Here is a 27,028-nt window from a genome sequence, read left to right on the forward strand (position 1 = left end):
ACGATGCCGACGTCACACTGAGGTGCGCTTTGGTTTGCATCGCGCATGACTCGATCTGTTACCGCTGGTGCGCTTCCCGCAATAGACGGCAGGCAGCTTCATTTCGGCTGGAGAGAATGGCCGGCCTTGTACACAGCTCTGGGCGGGAGATTTGCCCAGGTCACATGGTGCCGACGGCGTGGCTTGGTGTTCACGTCAAGATCGATGGCGCCCTGTCTCCGGAACCACGAGAGTAACAATTGTTAAGCTGGGGTCTTCAGATGTTATAAAAAAAATGGAAATACAAATGTGAACGTCTTTAAGGTGGTGCTGTGCCACCTTTAGTGTGTCATGGAGCTGCCATTCGTTTGGGTGGGCTGCTTACAGAACGATTACAAATTAATGAACGCTTTCACTGGACTATACTTTCACAAAAACCGAACATAAAAAACTTGACATGTTTGTTTGGATGGCCGTATTACTAATACGTTTTTCTGTCTTAAGCTTTACCGAGCGAGGTGGCGCAGTGGTTAGCACACTGGACTCGCATTCGGGAGGACAACGGTTCAATCCCGTCTCCGGCCATCCTGATTTAGGTTTTCCGTGATTTCCCGAAATCGTTTCAGGCAAATGCCGGGATGGTTCCTTTGAAAGGGCGCGGCCGATTTCCTTCCCAATCCTTCCCTAACCCGAGCTTGCGCTCCGTCTCTAATGACCTCGTTGTCGACGGGACGTTAAACACTAACCACCACCATCTCTTAAGCTTACTGCAAAGTACGGAAGCTTTTCACCAGACACGTTTCACTTTACTCGTAATGCACTGTCGGTGGTACTTCTATAAGCATTTTGCATGCACTGTACCGTCATTTCTGAGCATAGAGAGAGTTCCGTTCCGATCCAGCAGGTGGCGCCAAGGGTGCAGTAGTTTTCCTGCCTTGCCTGGACGGTGGTATCATGAGCGGAGCCTCGGCAGTGCCACCCGAAATCAAGAAGCTAGCAGGCGCGGTGAAGGAAAGCGAGTCTGATGGAGAGCACAGTACAGCTAGACTGGAAACATACGCCTGCGGTGCTGAATGGCAGTTGGCGGCTGTAGACACAGAGAGCGAAGTTAAGGGCAGTTGGCAGCTGTAGACACAGAGAGATCGAAGCTAAACACACACGAAGACTGATCCAAATGGTGTTTTTCTCGTTCCCGTGAAATCTGCGCCTGCAGCGTACGATGGTGCTGTGTGTCGTCTACATAGGATTGCTCAGGGAAGCTTTCAGGCATGGGAGTGTTCAGTAAATAATCCTTGATACTTGTTATGGATTCCCTGGCGTGCCACAGTGACTTTGTGTAGTTGTGTGGTGGTTGTGGTTTGAAACGGTGCGCCTTTGCTCATTATTTCTTGAAAGGCGACTGCAGACACACACACACAATGACCTTGTATATCTCGTTCTGCCTCGCCATAATTTGTATACGGGGAGGTCTTGGGGCATATTCGTGTAGATACTGTTAAAACATTGTTTCCAAAATTGCCAAGTTTTGATATTGGTATTACGATATCTTGCCGGGCTGATGTTTAACGGCGCTAAACGCTTCTTACAGGCTTGCTATCTGATGCTATTCATAATGCTGGATGAAGAATGTGCGAGAGACGAAGCAGGTCGTCAATTAATGAAATAAATTTGCCCACACCAAAGTTGTGGTGAGCCTTGTTGCATGTTCTATGTTATTTTTGTTTTAAGTGTGATTTTATTTTATGCATGTTAGATTAAGATTTTAGTTTTAACTTTTTGAGTTATTCTCTGATTGAGTGTTTCTACTTTGGCTGTATCAGAACTATTTAGGAGTTGTGAGATTTTGTAAGTAGGTTGAGAACTGATGTAGTTCCGCACGAAGCGAACTACTGGTAATGCTGTTTTCTCAGTGAACACTTTTTGGGTGTTATTGTTTTCGATATTATCATTAGTGAAGACGAATCAATAAGGTTTTCCTCAAAACATTGTAGTAAATGTGTCGACAGTAGTGTTATAAACAAACGATATCACTGCTTTCTTATAACTACTTCACAAATCCCTGTCCCCGCCACCGCTTCCACGCCACAGACTATGTTGCAGCTAAATGTGTGTTTTGATCCCTGCAGTGTTAAAAGAGTTTTCTTTAAGAATGTGTACAAAAGTAATAAGCCAGGATGAAGTTACACGAATAGGAGGAGCAAAAAACACACTTTTTATCCTACATCATTCAAGAAGTAAGAAGAAACATGATGCACACATGTGCGTCAAGACCGAAACCCACGTATAATGTGGAGCTACTCACCGATTATGGTGTGCACGCGAACCGACAGCTGAGTCCGAAGAACGATGGAATTCTTGTGGCTGTAACAGAGAGAGGAACAGTTCGTTAGACAGGCGGTGTACATAACTTACAGTTAAGTATACTGTGTGTGTGTGTGTGTGTGTGTGTGTGTGTGTGTGTGTGTGTGTGTGTGGATCAGCGTTGAGTAGCTCTAGCTTCATAATTGTGAAAAGATTGAGCGTAACGTTTTGTTGAAGGAACTGTGGTCACGTAGACGGTTCATAGAGGTTACTGCCACCACTGTGCGGATCATACTGTTCCCGTGATATAACTGCTGTGAATTTGGAAAGTTTAGCAGAGAATTGATGCTTGATGTAACGGCCAACTGAAGACAGTAATGTAATTGTGCGTAAGTGAACATACGGTGTATCACGTAGAGTGGGTGACATTGAAATTCTTTTATGCGACAGTTCGAAACTGTATACAATGAAGCGGCCGCGGCATTGTTATAGTGGGAAGAACGGATACTGGTTTGCCGTGGGCGAACTGGAGAAAATGCAGCAGTAGATTGCACGACACGTTCTGGCATTCTAGCCAAGTTGCAACGGCTGAATAAGTTGAAAATGTTCAAAGAAGAGCTGTGCGCTTTGCGAGATTTATATACTTGGCGTAGAAAGATGACAGAGGCTCGTAACAGACATTGTAAATGGAGTGAACGTGGTTTCTTTGTATGACGACACGGTATTTCAGGTTGTCAATTTGAACCAAACAAATTCCTTTAAGATATCTAAAAACATAAGTGTTGATCAGATCAAGTAAAAACATCACAGGTCGCCGCGTAACATATAGCAAAGCGACAAAGATAAAATGTCAGTACACCAACACCATCCTGTGTCAAACCGAGAAATTATCTCGTCAAGCAGTGACTATGATGTAAAACGAGAAAACTCTAGCTAATCGAGAATGTCGGCTGTTGTTCATCTCGTGTACTATCTGCACGGCAAATGGAAGGGAGGGCTGCTGATGAAACCGGCGCACTAGCTGCACTTGGCTCAGTAGGGAAGAGAGTTGTACAACTTTGGCACACTTTCGACGTAGAGTACAAGTTTAATAAATTTTCTTTTTCCATTTTTAAATTATGACTTTCACTTTTTATATGTTGCAGTCTTTTTCTGAAATTACAAAAGTTACTCCGGAAAATTACGTGAAAAAATTATCTAAGGTATAATACGGCCATTTACCTAGGAACAAATATTCGATAGCAATTTACAAGCTGTGTAGTCGAGAAAATATTATCAATAGTGTATTGAATAATTTCTATGACTCTGCTACACATCAATAATCAGTAAGTGAAATCAAATTAAACAGAAGTATTATCGAAAACCAGACAATAGTTAAAAACGTTTTGGAAAATAAGTTATTGGCAATTAAGACAAATTTCCATTTCAAGACAGGGAAAATTGTTAATATATTAAAGAAAATCTTCAGCATCAACAACAACATCATCATCATAACCAGTGTTCTGGTCTAGGGCAGGACATCACATGTAGCTCTCCATGCAGTTCTGTCATTTGCTGTCCTCCTCTTCGTCTTTCATTCACAGTTTCTTCCACAGCGTCCATGAGTTAACAAACTCTTCCCATTCAATGTACAAGCCAATTGCGTTTCCTATTTCCGATTACGTTAATTCTTTCTTCTCCCACTCTTCTTAACACTACCTCACTTCTCACTTTGTTTCCCCGTTTTATCCCTTCCATCCGCCCCCAAATCCACGACTCAATCCTTCCATTCATCTTCCTTCCTCCCTTCTCAATGTCCGTGTCTCTGTTCCACATCTCCATCTAGTTCTCGTACAAACACACTCCTCAAGTCATCGTATGGTGCGTGTCAGAGGATATTCTGTACCTTTACTAGTCATTTCCTTTTCTGTTCCACTCGCAAATAGAGAGAGGGAAAAATGACAGTCTATATGCCTCCGTATCAGTCCTAATCTTTCTAATCTTATCTTCGTGGTCCTTACGCGAAATGTACGTTGGCGGCAGTTGAATCGTTCTGCGGTCAGATCTAAATGCCGGTTCCCTAAATTTTGTCCGTAGCCTTCCATCCAGAGTTTCCCATTTGAGTTCACGAAGTATCGCCGTAATACTTGCATGTTATTGGAATCTACCGGTAACAAATCTAGCAGCCCGCCTCTGAACTGCTCCGATGTCTTCCTTTAATCCGACCTGGTGCAAATCCTAAACACTCGCAACAGCGTCCTACATGCAGTCTGCTTTGTAGGTGAACAAACCGAAGTCGACCATTCCCTAATACAGTCCTTATATGCTCATTCCATTTCATATCACAAATCTCACGTCTTCCATGGAGGAAGAGCTGCTCTACTAGAGCGGTCAGCATGTTCTCCAGACATGAACCCTATCGAACATGCCTGGGATAGATTGAAAAGAGCTGTTTATGGACAACGCGACCCACCATCACTCTGACGGATCTACGCCGAATCGCCTTTGAGGAGTGGGACAATCTGGACCCACAGTCCCTTGATGAACTTTTGCATAGTATGCCACGACGAATACAGGCGTGCATCAATGCAAGAGGACGTGCTAGTGGGTATTAGAGGTACCGGCGTGTACAGCAATCTGGACCATCACCTCTGAAGGTCTCGCTGTATGGTGGTACAACTTAGAATGTTTGGTTTTCATGAGCAATAAAAAGGGCGGAAATGATGTTTATGTTGATCTCTATTCCAATTTTCTGTAGAGGTTTCGAAACTCTCGGAACCGACGTAATACAAAACTTTTTTTTGATGTGTCTATTATTCTGTAGATACTGAGTTGCACCTACCAGATCACAAGAACTTTATTTTCAGCTACCTTGAACATTACGAGAAGACGATTAATTTTCTGTTTATTTCTTTTTTGGGCCAACACTTCTGCACTGTGGCGACTGTTGTGAAAGAGCACAAGAGCACTTGAACAGCCTAACTTTTGACACTTCGCGGCTTTTTTTTGGTTATTTTTCTTAGAATGCTGTTAAACGAAAATTACACGCGGTAATCTGAAGTACTTGTACAAGGTACTAAATCTAACATGTTATGCTACATTGTTATTCTTCTAGGCTCCGTGCAACTCGGCATCAGGATCGGAAGCACAACTGCAGTTGTGTATATATATATGGAGTCCCATGAATCTTTAACCGCACCGCTTTACTAGGCAAGGTCCTAGTGGATGTGGTTTGCCATTGCCTTCCTCCGATCGTGATGAGGATGAATGATGATGATGAAGACGACACAACAACACCCAGTCATCTCGAGACAGAAAAATTCCTGACCCTGCGAGACCACGAGCAGCGGATATGTATATACAAACATCCACGAAAAGCTGTAGCACTGGTTTCTCCAATATTCACTTAATTGTGGGATCGACGACGGTGTGCTTTTGGCTCTTCTCAGTGTCTCATCTGTATTCTAGTCAAGTGACCAGGTTGGTAGACACTAGGCCCTACTACTTGAATTTCATAACTTCCACAAACGGCAGTTTGCGTTTGGAGTTGGTTTTCTACTGTGCAGGTTCAAAATGGTTCAAATGGCTCTGAGCGCTATGGGACTTAACTGCTGTGGTCATCAGTCCCTTAAAACTTAGAACTACTGAAACCTAACTAACCTAAGGACATCAACACATCCATGCGCGAGGCAGGATTCGAACCTGCGGCCGTAGCGGTCGCTCGGTTCCAGACTGTAGCGCCTGGAACCGCTCGGCCACTTCCGCCGGCTACTGTGCAGGAATCTAATTTCGTGAGCAGTGTCAACATGAACTCAGTTGAATACGTTTTAAGTGCTAACGTAATAAAAATTACCAGGAAAGGTTAACCGCAAGGAACTAGGGCCTCCCAGACCATACCCGTTGACTGAGAAAGTGATGACATCATATACGCGTGACTACAAGCGAAAATTTAATAAAGAAATATATAATAAAAGTAAGTTGCTGTGTGGGTGCACCGTGAGAATGTCTGATTTTCAGCCCAGAAGTTAATTCATTAATTAATATGTGTGTGTTTAGGGATCTGGTACACTTGTCCGAAAAAATAAAAAAGGCACAAAAACTCCTATTTACAGGTTAGCAGTGAAAACTTAAAACATTATTTCATTCTTGCCCTAAACTGTACTTAATTATTTGCAAAACAAAAAAATTCACAAAAACAAATTATTCTTTTTTCATACAAGATACGCATATTATTATTATTATTATTATTATTATTATTGGCAGTGGTTATAGCTGTATAAAGATGTTGATTAGCGTAACTGTTATACAGTAGATGCTATTAATTTCACACTCTCATATTTACCTAAATCTAAAAATTTGTGAGCATCCAGACTGAATACTCAAGAGCAACCACTGTTCCCACATCCCCAGCGTTGCAGTTACACTGCAGACTGGCGGGATGGAAACGACAGGATAGGAATGTTGTTCATTACTGTGTAAATTGTATTCCAGGAGATTCCGTTGACCGCAATACGTCTCTTTAGTTACACGTTTCCTTTCCCCGGCGTGGCCGAGTCAGTAGGTTGGCAAATGATTAGTCTCGGCGGACCGAGGAGGTTGTGAATGAGAACAGGACACGTTTCACTCCCGTCAAGCAGTTCGTGCCCAGCTTGGGCCGAATAGATAGTTTTTGTATTCCAGTTCCAGATACGCCACGTTATTCCGGCCTATTCGTGATGACATTGAGCGTAGGTAGCGCTCACCGCTCGGCGCAGCGTTAACACCGTCTCTTGCACAGTCGGTAGCGAAACCAGTGACGGGTAAAATGCGCGGTCCAGAACGGGGTCTTTACTTTCACACGGTGCCTTTGAGAGAGCGCGTGGGTGGTCAGAACGAGGTTGCCTACTGGTCCCTGCTGACTCGCGCACGCATCCCGCGACCCGGTCACTCCGATACAACCACAGGCAAGCCATGGCGCAGTTCCCTTCTCTCCCTCTCTACGCCTTCGCTCTGCGTTCTCTCCCCGTCGTACGTCTCGCTTTGCTCCTTTTACAATGCAGCAAGCCGTTTCCGACTCCTGCTGAAATAGTGATCGTGTAAGGACAGTCGTTGTTTTAGGTACAGACTATATTATGTCATATTGTCCCCGTCAAAATCTTTCCTCTTACTTGTCACCCCAGCGATTTCTCGCGGTTCTTATATACATTCGCTGACAATCGAAACATTGTTACACGCAGTAATTTTGTTAACTACAGCCACAAAGTTGTTCAAAATTACAGAAAATTTATCAGTTGGTGGTTACAACTGAAATACATGAAATAGGGTACAAGGTCAAATACATACTTGTCGTTTTCATGGAGACATAAGTGAAATGATTCGAATAAACAAAGCTGATTATTTTGTTAACTACACAAAAATTACTCCAATCCAAATATTCCTAACATGTTTCTACATAGTTTCAGATATACGTACATTACTTTTTGGTATGAATGGTTCAAATGGCTGTGAGCACTATGGGACTTAACATCTATGGTCATCAGTCCCCTAGAACTTAGAACTACTTAAACCTAACTAACCTAAGGACATCACACACATCCATGCCCGAGGCAGGATTCGAACCTGCGACCGTAGCTGTCGCTCGGTTCCAGACTGCAGCGCCTAGAATCGCACGTTTTGGTGTGAACAGACTTTCAATAAATAATACAGTAGTCCAAACCATCGATTTGCTTACATTATCGCTTAGATTTCGTTTTACTTGTCTCAGTAGTAAATAAGTAATTAGGTGTTGTTGTAATTAGCACCTGCTTTGTAAACTAACAGTATGATTAAGAGTTGTTACAGGTTTCAAATATTATAAAAACAGTATTTTGCTTTCTCTTTCATTATTTGATTGTTCGTAACTGAAAAGTTCCACTTGTGACTAAACGAACTGTTTATACATTGAAGCGCCAAACAAACTGGTATAGGCATGCGTATTCAAATACAGATATACGTAAACAGCCAGAATACGGCTCTGCGGTCGGCAACACCAACAACTCTCCGGTGCAGTTGTTACATCGGTTATTGCAACTACAATGGCAGGTTATCAAGCGAGTTTGAATGTGGTGTGCCGCGCAGGATTACTCGAGCGGTCTAAGGCGCTGCAGCCATGGACTGTACGGCTGGTCCCGGTGGACGTTCGAGTCCTCCCTCGGGCATGGGTGTGGGTGTGTTTGACAAAAAAATGTCCAAATAGGTGTGAAATCTTATCGGACTTAGCTGCTAAAGTCATCAGCCCTAAGCTTACACACTATTTAACCTAAATTATCCTAAGGACAAACACACACACCCATGCCCGAGGGAGGACTCGAACCTCCGCCGGGACCAGCCGCACAGTCCATGACTGCAGCGCCTGAGACTGCTCGGCTTAACCCGCGCGGCTGTGTGTTTGTCCTTAGGATGATTTAGGTTAAGTAGTGTGTAAGGTTACGGACTGATGACCTTAGCAGTTAAGTCCCATAATATTTCACACACATTTGAACATTTGAATGTGGTGTTACAGTCGGCGCACAAGCGCTTCGATACTGCATCTTCGAGGTAGCGATGAAGTGGGGATTTTCCCGTACGATCATTTCAAGAGTGTATCGTGAATATTAGGAATCCGGTAAAACATCAAATCTCTGACATCTCTGAGCCCATAAAAAGATCCTGCCGAATAGGACCAACGATGACTGAAGAGAATCGTTCAACGTCACAGAAGTGCAACCATTACACGAATTGCTGCAAATTTCTATACTGGGCCATTAACACGTGTCAGCATGCGAACAATTCAATGAAATATCACCGATATGGACTTTCGAAGCCGAAGGCCCACTCGTAAACCCTTGATGACTGCACGACACAAAGCTTCACGCCTCGTCTGGGCCCGTCAACACCGACGCTGGACTATTGTGACTGGAAACACATTGCCTGGTCGGACGAGTCTCGTTTCAAATTGTATCGAGCGGATGGACGTGTACGGTTATGTAGACAATCTCATGAATCTATGGACGCTGAATGTCAGCAGGGGACTGTTCAAGCTGGTGGAGGCTCTGTAATGATCTAGGGCGTGTGCAGTTGGACCCCGTCTAGATACGACTCGACAGGTGACCCGTACGTAAGCATTCTGTCTCATCACCTGCATCCATTCATGTCTCTTTTGCATTCCAACAGACTTGGGCAATTCCAGGACAATGCGACATCCCATATGTCCAGAATTGCAACTGATTGGCTCCAGGACAATCTTCTGAGTTTAAACACTTTCTCTGCCCACAAAACTGCTCAGACATGATCACCACTGAGCGTATCTGGAATGCCTTGCAAGGTGCTGTTCAGAAGAGACCTCCACCTCCTCATTCTCTTACGGATTTATGGTCAGCCGTGCAGGATGCATGGTGTCAGTTCCCTCCAGCACTACTTCAGACATTAGTTGAGTCGATGCCACGTCGCGTTGCGGCACTTCTGCGTGCTGTCGGGGGCCCTACACGATATTAGGCAGGTTTACCAGTTTCTTTGGCTCTTCAGTGTATATCTTTCTAGCATCTGTCCATCTTCTCCTTGGTTTTCCGTGGAGAAGTGTATTCACTCTGCTACCTTGTCAAATAGACCTGTTTTGTCTCAGGCTATTAAGCAAGCAAGCAGCACCGCAGGACGAAGGATAGTCGTTGTTTTTATGTCTGGATACACGTTGTACATTATCTGAACAAAACTGGGTATATACACTGTCTAGTCACATTAATGTTACCACCTGTCAAAAAGCCAGAAGAACAACTTTTTGCAGGAAGAGAGTCAATGGCGTTCTGTAAGGTACTGCTGGGATGTGGTGCGATGCCGACATCGGTGCCGTGCCACCTGCGCCAGGTTCTCAGTTGAGAATCCATGGCACGATACAGCTCACAGTTTCTCAACTGGGATTAAATCTGGGGAGTTTGCTGGCCAATGGAGTATTGTAAAGTCATCCTGGTGCTTTTTGAACGACACACACGCACTGCGAGCTGTGTGACACGTTACACTGTGCTGATGGCAGGGTCCCCAAGGATAGATGCATACGTGTTGATCCATTATGCCTTCAAGAACGACGTCAGCGCCCAGGGAATGCCAGGAGACACTATGCTCCCTCCTCCTGCTTGGATACTTCCGCCGACTGCTGCACGGTGTTTGTTTTCAGACTTTCACGTCCTACGAACCACAGGCCATCTGCCATTTGGAAAAGCCACCAGTCGCCATTCAGCGGACGTCCAGATGCGGGATTCTGCGCAAGCCAGTTCATTTCTGGAATATTTTGGTTCACAAACCATTGCCCCACATATGCTGCTTTATGACTAGGTGGGCTCTCTTGTTGATATGAAAAATCATCGTCTCCGAGCTATTTCTCTACTCTACGCTTTTCACAGTGCTGTAAAATGTATTCATTAACTTCCGCATTTAGCGTTTTCTTAACCGCAATAAAATAACCACACGCTAATCACGATAAACACTGCCATACTGTAAGACCATTACTTTTCGTACATCACTGTTGGGACTACACAGGACGCCAGTTATCTTCTCCAAGCTTTCTGCAAATCCAAACCTCCATCGGATTGCCACAGGGTATGGCGTGATCCATCACTCCACGTCACTCGCTTTCAGTCAACCACTGTCCAGTGGCATCGATCTTAACACCAGCCCGAGCTTAGCTTAGCGCTGACTTCAGAAATGCGTAGCCTATGAGGAGCTGTTCGACTATTGTACCCCATTCTTTTTGACTCTCTATGCAGAATCATCGTGCTAGTTGGGCAGCTGTTGTACCCTAGAGCTCACATGTAGGTCCTTTCGCTGATTTCATCATATTTTTTACAATCACCCTCTGCAATGCTCGACGTTCCCCGCCCGTCTTCCTGGTCTCGGTACAGTCGCGGCTCCTCCTTCGTGACAACTATTTCCAATTCCGCTTATATGCGTGTGTCCAGATACTTTTGATCCAATAGAAAAGCTTGAAAATCTTTGAACTTGGTGCTTCATTGAGTAATAGCCAGTGTTCCACGACAGGAACAAGCAAGCAATCCTCTGCAAAATGCAGGTGGAAAGAGGACGTATTGTATTGGCGTTGAGACGCTAGATACAGAAGGCAGTTGAGGTACGCCAGATGGGTGAGTGAGGCGCCTCTAGCAGCAGCACAGCTCACCACAGCCCGCCTCGCCTATTACAGCGACAGCCACTTTGTGTCTCGGCGCGGAGCGGAACTCCCGGTAACCGGAGCCATGGCGTCGCGAGGCGAGCACAAAGTGCGGCTAGTAGCCGGAGCTGCCGACTGTCACACGCCGGTGGCGCTGCCGGCGCGAACCCGAGACCACGGCTCGGCTCGCCTTCCACACCCGCCGCCAACTTGCGGCTGCCTCGTTGCAGTTACCACACAATGACAACTCGAAAGGCCAGCGCTTTCCGGAGTCTGCACTGGCTACAGCAATACTAGTGGCACTAAAGATATGAACTCAATCTTCAGGGATTAATCTCTTGTGGGTATATTTCTCCCAAAACCATGAAGGCCTCATGTACTGATGGGCGGCGAACGTCGAGCATTGCAGACGATGGTTGTAAAAGATTGGATGAAATCAGAGGAAGGAACGCATGTGAGTTACAGGGTGCAACAGCGGTTCAACTAGTGCAAAATATATGTATATGCACTGACGAGCCAAAGAAACTGGTACACCTGCCCAATATCGTGTAGCCCCCTCCCCACGGAGCACACAGAAGTGCCGTGCCGCAACACGACGTGGCATGGACTCGACTAATGTATAAAGTAGTGTTGGAGGGAACTGACACCATGAATCCTGCAGAGCTGTCCACAGATCCGAAAGAGTACGAGATGGTGCAGATCCCTTCTGAACAGCACGTTCTAAGGCATCCTAACCTAAGGACAACACACAACACCCAGCCATCACGAGGCAGAGAAAATCCCTGACCCCGCCAGGAATCGAACCCGGGACCGGATATCTTCACGCCTGGGGAGTTTGGTGGCCAGCAGAAGTGTTTAAACTCAGAAGAGAGTTCCTGTGCCACTCTTTAAGAATTCTGGACGTGTAGGGTGTCGCATTGTCCTGCTGGAATTGCCTAAGGCCATTACGTGCTTGTCACCAGTCAGACTCGTATCTAGACGTATCAGAGATCCCACATCACTCCAACTTCACACGCGCCACACCATTACAGAGCCTCCACCAGCTTGAACAGTCTCCAGCTCACATGCAAGGTCCATGGATTCATGAGGTTGCATCCATTTCCGTACACGTCCATTTGCTCGATACCATTTGAAACGAGATTCGTCCGACCAGGCAACATGTTTCCAGTCATTAACAATAAAATGTCGGTGTTGATAGGCTGAGTCGTAAAGCTTTGTGTCGTGCAAATGGTTCAAATGGCTCTGAGCACTATGGGACTTAACTTCTGAGGTCATCAGTCCTCTAGAACTTAGAACTACTTAAACCTAACTAACCTAAGGACATCACACACATCCGTGCCCGCGGCAGGATTCGAACCTGCGACCGTTCCAGACTGTAACGCCTAGAACCGCTCGGCCACTCTGGCCGGCTTTGTGTCGTGCAGTCATCAAGGGTACATGAGGGGCGTTCGACTCCTAAAGTATATATCGATGATGTTTCGTTGAATGTTTCGCACGCTGACACTTGTTGATGGCCCAGCATAGAAATCAGCATCAATTTGCGGAAGTGTTGCACTTCTGTCACATTGAGCGATTCTCTTCAGTCGTCGTTGGTCCTGTTCTTGCAGGATCTTTTTCCGGCCGCAGTGATGTCGGAGATACGATGTTTTACCGGATTTCTGATATACATCGTACACGCCAGTTTCTTTGGCGCTTCAGCGTATACATAATGACAGGTTCGCCAATGTACTGCCCTTTCATACAATGTATACGAGATACTATCACAATCTGTATATGTGCATATCGCTAAAGATGGCGGTATTATCGCGTACACAAGGTATGAAACGGCAGTGCATTAGCTAAGCTGTCATTTGTACTCATGTGATAGATGTGAAAAGGTTTCAGACGTGGTATGGCCGCCCGACGGGAATTAACGAACTTTGAACGCTTAATGCTACTTGGAATAGGACGCATGGAACATTCCACTTCAGAATTCGTAGGGCAATTCAATATTCCGAGATCCACAGTGTCAAGAGTGTGCCGAGAATACCTAATTTCAGGCATTACTTCTCACCACGAACAACGCAAAGGCCGGACGCCTTCGCTTAACGACCGAGAGCAGCGGCGTTTGCGTAGAGTTTGTCATTGCTAACAGACAAGCAACACTGAGTGAAACAACCGCAGAAATCAATGTGAGACTACAACGAACGTATCCGTTAGGGCAGTGCGGGGGAATTTGGCGTTAATGGGCTATGGCAGCAGACGATCGACGCGAGTGCTGTTGCGAAAAGCACGACATCGCCTCTCCTGGGTTCGTGACCATATCGGTTGGACCCTACGCGACGGGAAAACTGTGACCTGGTCATATGAGTCCCGATTTCAGTCGGTATGAGCCAATGGTAGGGTTCGAGCATGGAGCAGACCCTACGAAGTCATGGACCCAAGTTATCAACAACGCACTGTGCAAAGCCAGTGGTGGCTCCATAATGGTATGGATTGTGTTTACATGCAAGGGACTAGGTCCTCTGGTTCAACTGAAACGATCAATGAATGGAAGTGGTTATGTGTGGCCAGTTGGAAACCACTGAACAATGGAATCTTTGTGGATAACAATGTTCCATGTCACCAGCCCACATCTGTTCGTGACTGGTCTGAAGAACATTTTGGACAACTACTGTGAATGGTTTAGTACCGAGACCGCCCGACATGAATTCCATAAAATATTTATAGAACATAATCGAGGGGTCAGTTGGTGCACAAAATTTTGCACCGGCAACACGTTCGCAATTATGGACGGTTATAGAGGCAGCATGGCTCAGCATTTTCGAAAGGGGCTTCCAAAGACTTTTTCAGTCCATGCCACGCCGAGTTGCTGCACTACGCCGGGTCCGACACAATATTGGGAGATATCCCCTCACTTTCGTCACCTCAGTGGATCCTAGCTGAGATACCCTGGGCTGACCAGGTATTTATTTATAGTTGTGCTTCCACGCTCGTGCCACCCAGCGTCAGGCCATGTGATTAATGCTTACGACGTCATATCTTCTGACGTCATATACCCTGAACTACCTGTCGTACAATGATATAATTCTGCACTTTTTTTTCGTCAGTCTACTGACTGGTTTGATGCGGCCCGCCACGAATTCCTTTCCTGTGCTAACCTCTTCATCTCAGAGTAGCACTTGCAACCTACGTCCTCAATTATTTGCTTGACGTATTCCAATCCCTGTCTTCCTCTACAGTTTTTGCCCTCTACAGCTCCCTCTAGTACCATGGAAGTCATTCCCTCATGTCTTAGCAGATGTCCTTTCATCCTGTCCCTTCTCCTTATCAGTGTTTTCCCCATATTCCTTTCCTCTCCGATTCTGCGTAGAACCTCCTCATTCCTTACCTTATCAGTCCACCTAATTTTCAACATTCGTCTATAGCACCACATCTCAAATGCTTCGATTCTCTTCTGAACCGGTTTTCCCACAGTCCATGTTTCACTACCATACAATGCTGTACTCCAGACGTACAACCTCACAAATTTCTTCCTCAAATTAAGGCCGGTATTTGATATTAGTAAACTTCTCTTGGCCAGAAATGCCTTTTTTGCCATAGTGAGTCTGCTTTTGATGTCCTCCTTGCTCAGTCCGTCATTGGTTATTTTACTGCCTAGGTAGCAGAACTCCTTAACTTCATTGACTTCGTGACCATCAATCCTGATGTTAAGTTTCTCGCTGTTCTCATTTCTACTACTTCTAATTACCTTCGTCTTTCTCGATTTACTCTCAAACCATACTGTGTACTCATTAGACTGTTCATTCCGTTCAGCAGATTATTTAATTCTTCACTTTCACTCAGGATAGCAATGTCATCAGCGAATAGTATCATTGATATCCTTTCACCTTGTATTTTAATTCCACTCCTGAACCTTTCTTTTATTTCCATCATTGCTTCCTCGAAGTACAGATTGAAGAGTAGGGGCGAAAGGCTACAGCCTTCTCTTACTCCCTTCTTAATACGAGAACTTCGTTCTTGATCGTCCACTCTTATTATTCCCTCTTGGTTGTTGTACATATTGTATATGACCCGTCTCTCCCTATAGCTTACCCCTACTTTTTTCAGAATCTTGAACAGCTTGCACCATTTTATATTGTCGAACGCTTTTTCCAGGTCGACAAATCCTATGAACGTGTCTTGATTTTTCTTTAGCCTTGCTTCCATTATTAGCCGTAACGTCAGAATTGCCTCTCTCGTGCCTTTACTTTTCCTGAAGCCAAACTGATCGTCACCTAGCGCATTCTCAATTTTCTTTTCCATTCTTCTGTATATTATTCTTGTAAGCAGCTTCGATGCATGAGCTGTTAAGCTGATTGTGCGATAATTCTCGCACTTGTCAGCTCTTGCCGTCTTCGGAATTGTGTGGATGATGCTTTTCCGAAAGTCAGATGGTATGTCACCAGACTCATATATTCTACACACCAACGTGAATAGTCGTTTTGTTGCCACTTCCCCTAATGATTTTAGAAATTCTGATGGAATGTTATCTATCCCTTCTGCTTCTCTAAAATCTTTTTCTCATGGTAACCTCCCCCTTGGCAGTCCCCTCCCGGAGATCCGAATGGGGGAGTATTCCGGAATCTTTTGCCAATGGAGAGATCATCATGACATTTCTTCAACTACAGGCCACATGTCCTGTGGATATACGTTACGTGTCTTTAATGCAGTGGTTTCCATTGCCTTCTGCATCCTCATGTCGTTGATCATTGCTGATTCTTCCGCCTTTAGGGGCAATTTCCCACCCCTAGGACAAGAGAGTGCCCTGAAACTCTATCCGCTTTTCCGCCCTCTTTGACAAGGACGTTGGCACAATGAGGCTGACTTCATATGCCGGAAGTCTTTAGCCGCCAATGCTGATTATTTATCAAAATTTAGACAGTGGCGGGGATCGAACCCGGGACCGAAGACGTTTTGATTATGAATCAAAGACGCTACCCCCTCCCCCCTTTTTTTTTTTAAATTTTGGTCGCTTTTGTTCGTTGCATCTGCTCGGGGCGGACGTCGTAAGACATCCATTTATGTTCGTTGTTGATCGATTGACTCAGTGTTTTTTTTATTACAGAGGGCACGTAACCCTCTGACCGAACACGCTGAGCTACCGTGCCGGCTCCCTAGACCACGGATAGTGTCTGTAAAATGTGCCGCGAATACAGTAAGTAGCAAAGGAGTAATAATTATAACGTCATACCCCATTCGGATATTGTACGAACAGCGGAAAAGTAGTAAGCGATAAACACTTTCCATTTATTATTTTGTAGGGGTTGTCAACGAGAAAAAATTTAGTGGAGGTTTGTACGTATGTGGAAAGTTTGTTGCAAGTTACTAAGTGCTCACATTCTCAAATACTGGATGAGTAAAGCCCGGGAAATCAAGCGTAAGGGGCACCCTTCTTTTTTACCCCCCAGCCCCATTTCTTTGCAGGTAAGTGGTTCTTACCCCACAGCGATTGTTGCCTGACAATAAGGTATATATGTGCAAAGTTTGGTCGAAATCAGTCCAGTGATTTAGGAGGGTACTGTTTCGTATAAGGGCTTTCTCACAGAACTATAGACATCCTCGGGAGAACTAGGCGCGATAATACTGGTGTCTAAGTTGGGAAACATCCTTAGACTTCAAGAAGAATGTAGCAATTCCAATTACAAAGCATGCAGGTGCTGACAGGTGTGAACATGATCGAACTATCAGTTTAATAAGCCCTGGTTGCAAAATAGTAACACGAATTATTTACATAAGAATGATTGAATACAACATCGAGGGCGATCAGTTTGGGTTCCGGAGAAATGTAGAAACACCGCGAGACAACATTGAATCTACGACTTATCTTAGAAGATAGGTTCACCTCCTCAGACCTTATGTAGCATATATGCTACATCGAAAGGGAATAAACTAAACTTGCTGTGTCCAATTGTAACATATACTTTACACCATGTGCTTTCACAGCATCACTTGTTTTCCATCTTCACATGTTCCCAGTAGGTCAAACCATATGCTTAGAAAAGGTGTTCATTGTAGTACCAGCACGTGTTCAAAAAATAAAGGTAATTTCTTTTTGTTTTGGGTAATTTTAGACTAGAATGCGTCTAGACCCTGCTGTAATATGTTAATAGATCCAGAACTATCGAATAAGTTTATTTCATCGCAACAATACAGTGATGTTTTGTTTTCGATGGAGCACCAAGACTACATTTGGCTCGTATTTATATTTTCACATTCCAGTGACGTTGTTTTCATAACTTTTTGGTGTTTAATATTGAATTTTCCGGTTATTGCACATGTTTTAATTATTTTCTGACATAAATATTATTTACTTTGCACACTGTCTAAAATTTTTCTGAATCACACCAACTTTTTAATTTCAGTATTTCAATCTTATTTGGCCCAAGAAGACTGCATTGAACAACAACGTAAACTTTTCATTCATAAAATATAAGCTCAGGCCTGAGGAGGTTAAAGAAAGACAAACCCACGTTTACAGTATTTGTAGACTTTAGAGAAAGCTTTGTCAATGCTGACTGAAATACACTTTGAAATTCTGAACCTGTCACGGGTAAGATACAGAGAGCGAAAGATTATTTACAACCTGTACGCAAACCAAAAGGGAGTTACGAGTCGAAGGGCATGTAGGGAACTGGTATTTGAGAAGAGAGCGAAATAGGGCTGTAGCCTATTGCAGATGTTATTCAATCTGTACTTTGAACAAGCAGTTAAAGAAACAAAACAAAAATTTGGAGAAGTAATTTAAGTTCAGGTAGCTGGTGACATTGTAAATCTGTCAGAAGCAGCAAAACACTTGGAAGGGCATTTGAATTGAATGGAAGCGTCTTGAAAGGAGAATATACGACGAATACAACGAAACCAACAAAAAGAGTAATGGAATGTAGTCGAATTAAATCAAGCAGTACTGAGGGAATTGGATCAACAAATGAGAGGATAAAAGGAGCACGTATGTTTTGCTATTTGGGCAGTAAAACAAACTGATGATGGCCGAATTAGAGAGAATGTAAAATACATACTGGCAAAAGCAAGAAAAGCATTTATGGACACGAGAAAATTTGTTAACGTCAAATATAAATTTAGTATTTAGTATACACTAAATAAAACTGCGTAGAAAGCAAATTTGTGGCATAACTTGACTGAAAGGTGAAATCGGTTGATATGATACATTCTGAGCCATTAAGGAACCATCAACTAAATGCTGGAGGGCAGTAAGGGGGGAAAAGTGTTGGGGAAGGCAAAGAGATGAATACAGGACGCAGTTTCAAATGGATGGAGATAGTAGTGGTTATTCGAAGATGAAGAGGCTTGTACAGGATAGCATAGCGTGGAGAGCTGCATAGAACCAGTCTTCGTTCTGAAGACCACAGGACAACGAAATCAGTAACACCTTAATCCAAATAGTAATTCGAGGAAAACTAGAAAACTTGACAGAATGTAAAACTTTACAATAACGAAAGAGTCCTTTGTTCGGCGTAGTCAGTTTGAAAAACTGTCATACGGAAACATGCATCAGTCCTCTATGTGGTTAGGAGATAACTGCTGCGTGCGCAATACGGTGGCCTCTGTTTAAACGTTAAAGAAAAAGGTCAGCTTAAGATGTTTTACGGAAAACGCGTAGATCTATACCTGAGGGAGAGTATCAGGATTTGAAAACGGCTCGTATCGAACACAAGTACATTTGACTTAGTGTATTGGGAGACAAGAGGGTGGCGAATGAACTGTGTGTTGCAGTTGCTCTGGAGGCTCCAGCGACTGAGACTAAGTGTGAGGTGCACTATGCCGCCTTTACACTGGAATTGGTCTCTAGAGTGGTTTCTCCCGTTGTTCACGTCCTTCCAAAAACAAGAGTGGTATTACTGCCTTCACTAACAGGTTATAGCTGTAATTTATCCTCATGTCCACGACATACGGCAACATCTGTATTAGACTAGAATTGAGGCCTGTTTGATGTTAAAATGTACTGAGACGGAGTATGACCTAATTGAGTGGACACAGATCACTGGGAACAATTTTATCTCCAGTTAACATCCAAGTACTAAATAGTGGAGTACACATACAACCGGGAAACTAACACGACAGACACACATGTGAACTATCACGTGCCTAGAACCAGCAGTGTGTCGCTGCACTGCCCAGTGCGACGTAGTTAGCTGTACGATTGCGCAGCTGAATTTATATTAGCTACGAGGGCGGCGTATCACATATATTCCTCGGTCCACTTCCTGTTATTTAAGTAAGCTTAAACAAGGCTTGATAATTTGCTACTTTGAACCACAGCAGTTTCTTTTCCCAAGTTACTGTGAATCGGTAAGACTTCAAATATAAATAAATAAATGAAAACGCGTCAGGCGTATACAGAACAATTGTTTCATTCCAGCACAGAAGATGTCCGATCAGCAGAAAGAAATTTCTGAAGACTTTGTGCTATGACATGGCTTCGTCTTCAGACACCATAGTTATAGTGTCCAGACAACCATAGCCAGTCAGTGACATAAACACACGCCAAGCAGGAGAGGCGCGTGCGGAGGTTCGCGACATTCTCGTACACCCGATCATCTGAGAAACAGAGATCAGCGTGAGATCCTCATACACGGCCACCTTCACATTGTTAGTGGCCTGCTTATGGCCGTTCTGCTCAGCCAGCATATTTCAATTTCCCCAGCAGCTGATTTCCAGCGACGGAGCTATTTGTTGAAGGAAAGCGGTTTCCAGTAAATTACACTGTCTCGTCTTGCCATCTGACCCAACACGCAGATGTCTTTAAAAGAGGTTTCCACAACTGCGTAAAATGATGCAAACTGGTTCGACCTTCGGACAACAAATATTACTAACACGACATAAACCTTACAAATGGAAAAGAAGCGTGACTGGGTTAATGTTATAGCGACAGTTTTTATATTTTATTAAAACACTCAGGTTAAACGACACTCTCTTAAAATGTGCATAATGTGTAAACAAGGTAGCATATTGAAAAAAATAAAAATAAAACGGGCAGATAAACACCATTCTACAATCATAAAAAGGCAGCAGCAGTTGGACACTCACTGGGTGGACATGTTACTGCTTATGTCTGACTCATGGTAGTACACTATCCGATCAAAAGTATCGGAACAAATATTTTAACTCTCCTGTGGACGCTTTCAATGAGATGTCTGAATGTCTGTGGAGGAATGACAGCAATTCTTCCTCAGGAGCCAAAGTCGGAGAAGTTAGTCGTGTCTGATGCTGGGATCTGTAGCGAAGTCGACTTCTAATTCAGTGGCCGTCAAACTGCAGCCCGAATCAAATGTCCGTGCTGCGCTCGGCTCTCAGACATACAAGCAAGCTCACTACTTTCTTTTATAATCTGGACTTTAATAAAAATGCCAAGTAACTGTTAATCAAAACACAGGGATAAGTTGTGATCTAAATGACAATAGAAGTATTCATTTTTATCATCACAAGACAAAAAAAAATGAGTACAGAACCGCTTCACAAACTCTCGGACCGATTTGATGCAAAACTTGTTTTGGTGTGTGTAACATGCATCTAGTGACTAACTGCCGAGTCCAAAAGCGTCAACTAACGCTCAGGGCGTCTTAAGATCGTAGTTTTCTTGATTAAAAACGAACAAAAATACAGAAACAGTAATATTTTGAGATGTGCTTGATTTTTATTGAAATTGGTGAATTCGGCCGTGAAGAGTTAGCAGCTTATGTCAGGGACAGAGTGGTTACGTAGCGCAGACACTGCGGAACTAATAGAAGAGATGGGGAATATTTTATTGTTTGTCTTCCAATGCTGACAGCTCAAACATGTGCACAACGTGAATTGATCAACTTCTACGGTGAAAAATGTCAATCGGAAGTAACATGGTTCAATTCCCGGCTGGGCTGGGGATTTTCTCCGCCCGGGGACTGGTTTGTGCTGTCATCATTTCATCATCATCATCATCGTCATCATCATCATTCATGACAGTGGCTAGATTGGATTGTGAAGAAATTGGACTGCGTACTTCACTGTTGGCACTGCACTTGATGGCAGGTGTTCTCCATGCATTCGGCAGGCCCAACCAAATCACAGGATTGCCACAGGGTATAGCGTGATTCATTACACCAAATCACTGGCTTCCAATCATTCACTGTCGAGTGGCGTCGCTCTTTACACCATCTAAAAGTGTCCCTTGACACTCAATACATATATCAGTGAGCTACTCTAACACTGTACCCCATTCTTCTTAAATTCCTACGCACAGTCATCGTGCTAGCTGGACTGTTGGTAGCACTTTTGGCGCTCACCAGTTACTCCTTCCGACAATTTTAAGCGAATGTTTACAAAATGGTTCAAATGGCTCTGAGCACTATGGGACAGCACCTGAGGTCATCAGTCCCCTAACTAACCTAAGGACATCACACACATCCATGCCAGAGGAAGGTTTCGAACCTGCGACCGTAACGGTCGCGCGGTTCTTGACTGAAGGGCCTAGAACCGCTCGGCCACACTGGCCGGCGAATTTTACAACCGCACTCTCAATGCTCGACTTTCCCTGTCCGGCGCAATCTTTGTTTAGCTGTGGTTCTTCCTTTGCGTTTTCACTTCACAATTACATTACCAACAGTCGACTTGGGCAGCTTTAGAAGAGTTGAAAAGTCCGTGTTGGGTTTGCTACTGAGATGACATGCTATAACTAGTCCACGTTCGAAGTCACTGACCGATCTAGTCGCCTGTCACTGAATCTCAACCGCCAAACCAATGCTCCCAACTCACTTCTATACTGGCGGGTTTGCCTCACGAGACACCTAGTGGTCAGTTCCACATTACATAAGGGTTCTGTGTCCAAGTTTCTCCACGTTCTGTTCACGGAAGGGTCGTGGGAGAATGAGCTGCATGTTGTACATATTCTGATTTTACCTGCACGATCTCTAAGGGACATATGCATAATGGGCTCTAGACTATTCTCGCTTGCCATCCTCAGAGAGGGAGCTTGAAGATTTATCGTGAGATGCACAAACATAATTCTTAAAGTGTCACCAGTTATGGTTTTTCTGCAATTCTGTTTTACGCTCTCGGTAGTGAAACAAGTGTGTGGCAATTTGCGTTGTAGTAATCCGGTGGATGGGTTGGGTTTGGCGAATACCTGGAGAACGTCACCTGCCGTCACGTGCAGTGTCAACAGTGGCATGGACGGCGAGGATTATGTCTGATTCGTGGGGCGCTGAACTGCGCGGTCACCAGCGCCCGTACAAAGTCCCAATTTTTACGCAGTCCAATTTTTCACAATCCACTCTAGCCACTGTCACAAATGATGATGAAAATGATAATGATGAAATCGTGAGGACAGCACAAGCACCCAGTCCCTGGGCAGAGAAAATCCCCAACCTGGCCAGGAATCGAACCCGTGACCCGGAGGCAGCAACGCTATCCACGTGAAGTACGGAGGAGGTCGTATCGAAGTATGAGGCTGTTTTTCGTTAGTGTGTGGTCCCATTATTGCACTTAAGGAAACGCTAAATTCGGAAGAACAAAAATACCTCTGTGAGTCGTGCCTGGAGTGCACTGGAGTGTACACAAGTGTGGAGTGTTCTTTGTGTTGTTATACAATATCTTATACGATGTTTTTTCACTTGTGTGACATCACAAACTCTACTTTTTCATTTATTATTCCTTTAGTCAAAGGCCACCACGCTTTTTCGTTTCGTGAAACGCGTAGTTAAGCGTTTCCTCACGTCAACAGCTAGTGCCTGCTTTACATCAGGCTCATATTATCTCGACACCTAATGAACATTAATGCAATTTTTGCAAGATACAATTTCCTCCTAGATAACAGCATCACATGCAAAAAGCCGCCGGCCGTGGTGGTCTCGCGGTTCTAGGCGCGCAGTCCGGAACCGTGCGACTGCTACGGTCGCAGGTTCGAATCCTGCCTCGGGCATGGATATGTGTGATGTCCTTCGGTTAGTTAGGTTTAAGTAGTTCTAAGTTCTAGGGGACTAATGACCACAGCAGTTGAGTCCCATAGTGCTCAGAGCCATTAATTTTTTTTTTTTTTTTTGCAAAAAGCCTGAGATTAGAACTAATAGTAATTGCTAAACCATTAATATATATAAAATGTAGAGCGGTGGTCCTATTGCACTCCCCTCGGGCACACGAGAAATTATTCAGAGTCTACACAGCACTGTCCACCCATCATAATGTGCGGCTTCCTGCCTATAACGAAATGTTCGAACCAGTCACAAAACCTTGTTACATATTCCACGCGGAAGTATTTTCTTTATAATGTATCGATATCGGGCTTTATCAGAATGGAACCTGGCGATGTAGTGGCGAAGTGAGTGTCACGGAGCTGAGAGGTCGCGCGATGCAATCCCGGTCGAACTCCAGAAAAAGTTTCTTTCTACCTTCAATTTAGCCTTCACCCCCTCAATGACGTTAGGGTAGCCAGAAAAGACGCATGATTCGGATTCCCCCACTGGGGTTGGTTAGGGGCAGGCCACCGAAGTGGTGTCCACTTGGAAGACTTGCACCCGGTCGCTAAACAACACAAAATTATCATTATTACTGAATCCTGAATCAAAAGGCTTTAGAAAGTACGGAGACATTGAATATTGCTGGTTTCCTCTACCTATGACAACGAGCTATCGTGCGTAAAGAGCGCGAGTTCAGTTCCGTTTGATAATTTTTTTGGAACCCGTGCTGATTTCCACAAAAGGTTATTTTGTAATGCTCTGCTACAAATAGGTGTGAGTTATGTGAGAGGATAATTCTGTGGGTTGGTTCTACTTGTTTTTTTGTAGATGGGAGTTGAGCCATTGCTTTTCATTACTGGCAAATTCTGTTTTCGGAGAAACTAATTATGAACGCCGGTAGGGCAGTCCCTCTGATAGTTTCCATTTACTACCGATATGTTTGTAGGTTCATGGTCCACAACTGTTCATCAGGAGTTATTCTGAAATCTTTTAAAATATGAGACCTAGCATCTATTTTAAGAACTAATCGTGAAATAATCTAACTCACTATGTTTGTTCCTGATGATTAAACCATCTCCAGAGCAAAATGTCCATGGTGAAGTACCAGTCAACCACGTGAAACAAGCAACCTGTACTTGCGACAACATCACGGCGGCTCTTGCCTCGCTGACAGACAGGATCGTTTTCTCCAGGCGTGGACATCAATCGGGCCACATCAAACAGAAACGTAAACATAGTCTTCTTACTCAGAGAAAAAGTCCTCCGACCCCTGGTATCAACTGGCTGAAATAACTTATTGTACGCTGTTTCGTCACAAACTGAGATTCTGAGAGCCATGGGTGTAACACAAGCTAAGGGCTGTTCCACGCATTACGTAATTCAGAACGCGGTCACCATTACTGGAAAGGATTACATAACCTATAAAAAAGTGTCTAAATTCCGAAGAAACTAATTCGTTACCTTCGTAGTTCATTTGATATCCTGTGGGTATTTAGAAAGGAAAACGTGGTTAGCTGCATCTCTAAATGTTCAAAATCAGGAAACGTTGAGAGCATCGGAAATGGCTCAGCGACTGCTTGTTACCGTGTAATATAATCTGAAGGATGAGCGACGCATTTTCGAATAGTTTGAGAAGCACACATCACAGGGCGTCCTTATTTTTCATTCCTTACTTCTTATTCCTGCTTCTGAAAGGAGAATGTCACGCGCTATGAGGTGTAATACTCGCGTTTCCTTCCGGAGCAAAACGCGACATGCTATATAATTCCATTTTGAAGTCGTTTTGTAAGTCGTTACTTATTTCTGTGTACAAGTTAGCTCGTAAAAACCATCCGTGAATTATTACGGCTCGTCTTACAGAACTGCAAGTGATGTTTGCACGAGTCATGAGTCTTTTATTCTCGTTGGCCAATTTATTTTATACGCTGCGGCAAACGACATGGGATGTTGGTGCAAGCAGTGTGAAACGGCTTTTATTGCACAACATAAACTGGCCCCCGTATTTACGACAAGCCGGAGTAGCAAGAAAAGACAGAGAGAAGCAGGAGAGGGCGTAGCGCAGTGTTTAGCAAACTGCGCTTTACACGTGGGCGGCGCCAACGCCGACAAACATCTGCCGGCCAGGCCACGGCTCGATTCGTTAACAGCTTTCTGATGTTATCCGTACTGCGCAGTGCGCAGTAGCGACGAGTTCCGTTCCAAACATAACACGTTCCTTCGTTTGGCAGTTTTGTGGTCGCTACGTTCCTATTTGCTTCGTCTCTTATCGCTTCTTCCACTTTTGGCAATCATTGGATAATGTGAAAAATACCGTGCAGCGCTCTGGTTTGGTACTATGTTACCGCAGAACGCCTTGTCGGTTCGTAGATCTTCGGGTACTAAAGAACTTTGGGTTGTAGGCAGCTGTATTTTTAAAAAATGATTTAAATAAATAGAAATTTTTACTATAACACGGTTTTAGTCGGACTAAAAAGTATAACATAATTTTTCCTAGCCCGATACAGATTCCTAACCCCACACAAACAGTTCTGAAAATCTGTGATTCTCAATTTTTAATAGCTACGAAAATACTTGCAAGATTTATAACGAAAAACGTGGAGCGTTGGCAAAAGATAATGGTTCAGAGGTGAACTACTCACGCATGAACGATGTATTGAATGCGCCCCACCTTTTTCATTACAAATCTTACAAGTATTTTCGTAGCTAGAATGAGATATTCACTCTTCAGGGGAGTGTGCGCTAATATGAAACTTCCTGGCAGATTAAAACTGTGTGCCGGACCGAGACTCGAACTCGGGACCTTTGGCAGAAGTAAAGCTGTGAGGACGGGGCGTGAGTCGTGCTTGGGTAGCTCAGATGGTAGAGAACTTGCCCGCGAAAGGCAAAGGTCCCGAGTTCGACTCTCGGTCCTGTACAGAGTTTTAATCTGCCAGGAAGTTTCATTTTCGTAGATATTAAAAATTCATAAGCACAAATTTTCGGGACTTATCTGTATGTGGTAAGGAATCTGTATGGAGCAATGAGAGATTATTTTATACTTTTTAGTCCGATTTAAAATGAGGAATATTAAAAACTTATTTTTATTCAAATTATTATTTTCTGCTTTTCAGTCTTGTGTGTTTGAAATTTTTCAATCAATTTTAAACATTGTGATGCGATTACAACAGAGCGACGTGGAAAATTTCAGGTTTATTTAAACTTCAATTCACCAGACTCAATCAATATACTGCTTTCCCCTATGTGAATCTCACGTAAAGATACTGAAAAATTAGTAAGATTCAGCTCACATCGAGGCTTAACAGCAACCGTTCTTTCCGCAAACCACTCACAACTGTAACAGAAAAATAAGGAAAATGGCAGCGATACACAAAGCAGCCTCCGCCACAAAGTGGACAAGAAAGTCAGTTAATATTGCACTGTAATCCAGATCCGAACTACTTCGAAAGCCCCTAGCTCATTGGGAAGTTAGTTTTAAATCTATTGAAAAATTTTCACTGAACAGACAGGCATACAAAGGACGAGTTAACACAAACATAGTAAACGGAATCATTTATATACCAAATTTGGCTCAAATTGCTCCAGGCATCCCTGAGTTATGTTATGGGGCTGCTAGGACTCTTAGTCCCATAGTTTTTTATTTATTTTTATTTTT

The 27,028-nt window shown here is 43.9% G+C and overlaps 1 protein-coding gene across 10 annotated transcripts in view; it reads right to left on the minus strand.

Moving 5' to 3' along the window:
- LOC126267989 (uncharacterized) overlaps window positions 1–27,028 on the minus strand; it is a 905,571-nt gene that overhangs the window by 154,493 nt on the left and 724,050 nt on the right. For all 10 annotated transcript variants that reach the window (XR_007549061.1, XR_007549060.1, XM_049973342.1 and 7 more), the window contains exon 16: window positions 2,282–2,340. Coding sequence is in view for 8 of the 10 variants with exons in the window: in XM_049973342.1 (XP_049829299.1) it covers window positions 2,282–2,340 (59 nt within the window). In the remaining 2 variants the exon portion in view is untranslated. The remainder of the gene's footprint in view (window positions 1–2,281; window positions 2,341–27,028) is intronic.

Source organism: Schistocerca gregaria, chromosome 4 (genome assembly GCF_023897955.1).
Source record: "Schistocerca gregaria isolate iqSchGreg1 chromosome 4, iqSchGreg1.2, whole genome shotgun sequence".
In the NCBI taxonomy this organism is placed as follows: domain Eukaryota; kingdom Metazoa; phylum Arthropoda; class Insecta; order Orthoptera; family Acrididae; genus Schistocerca; species Schistocerca gregaria.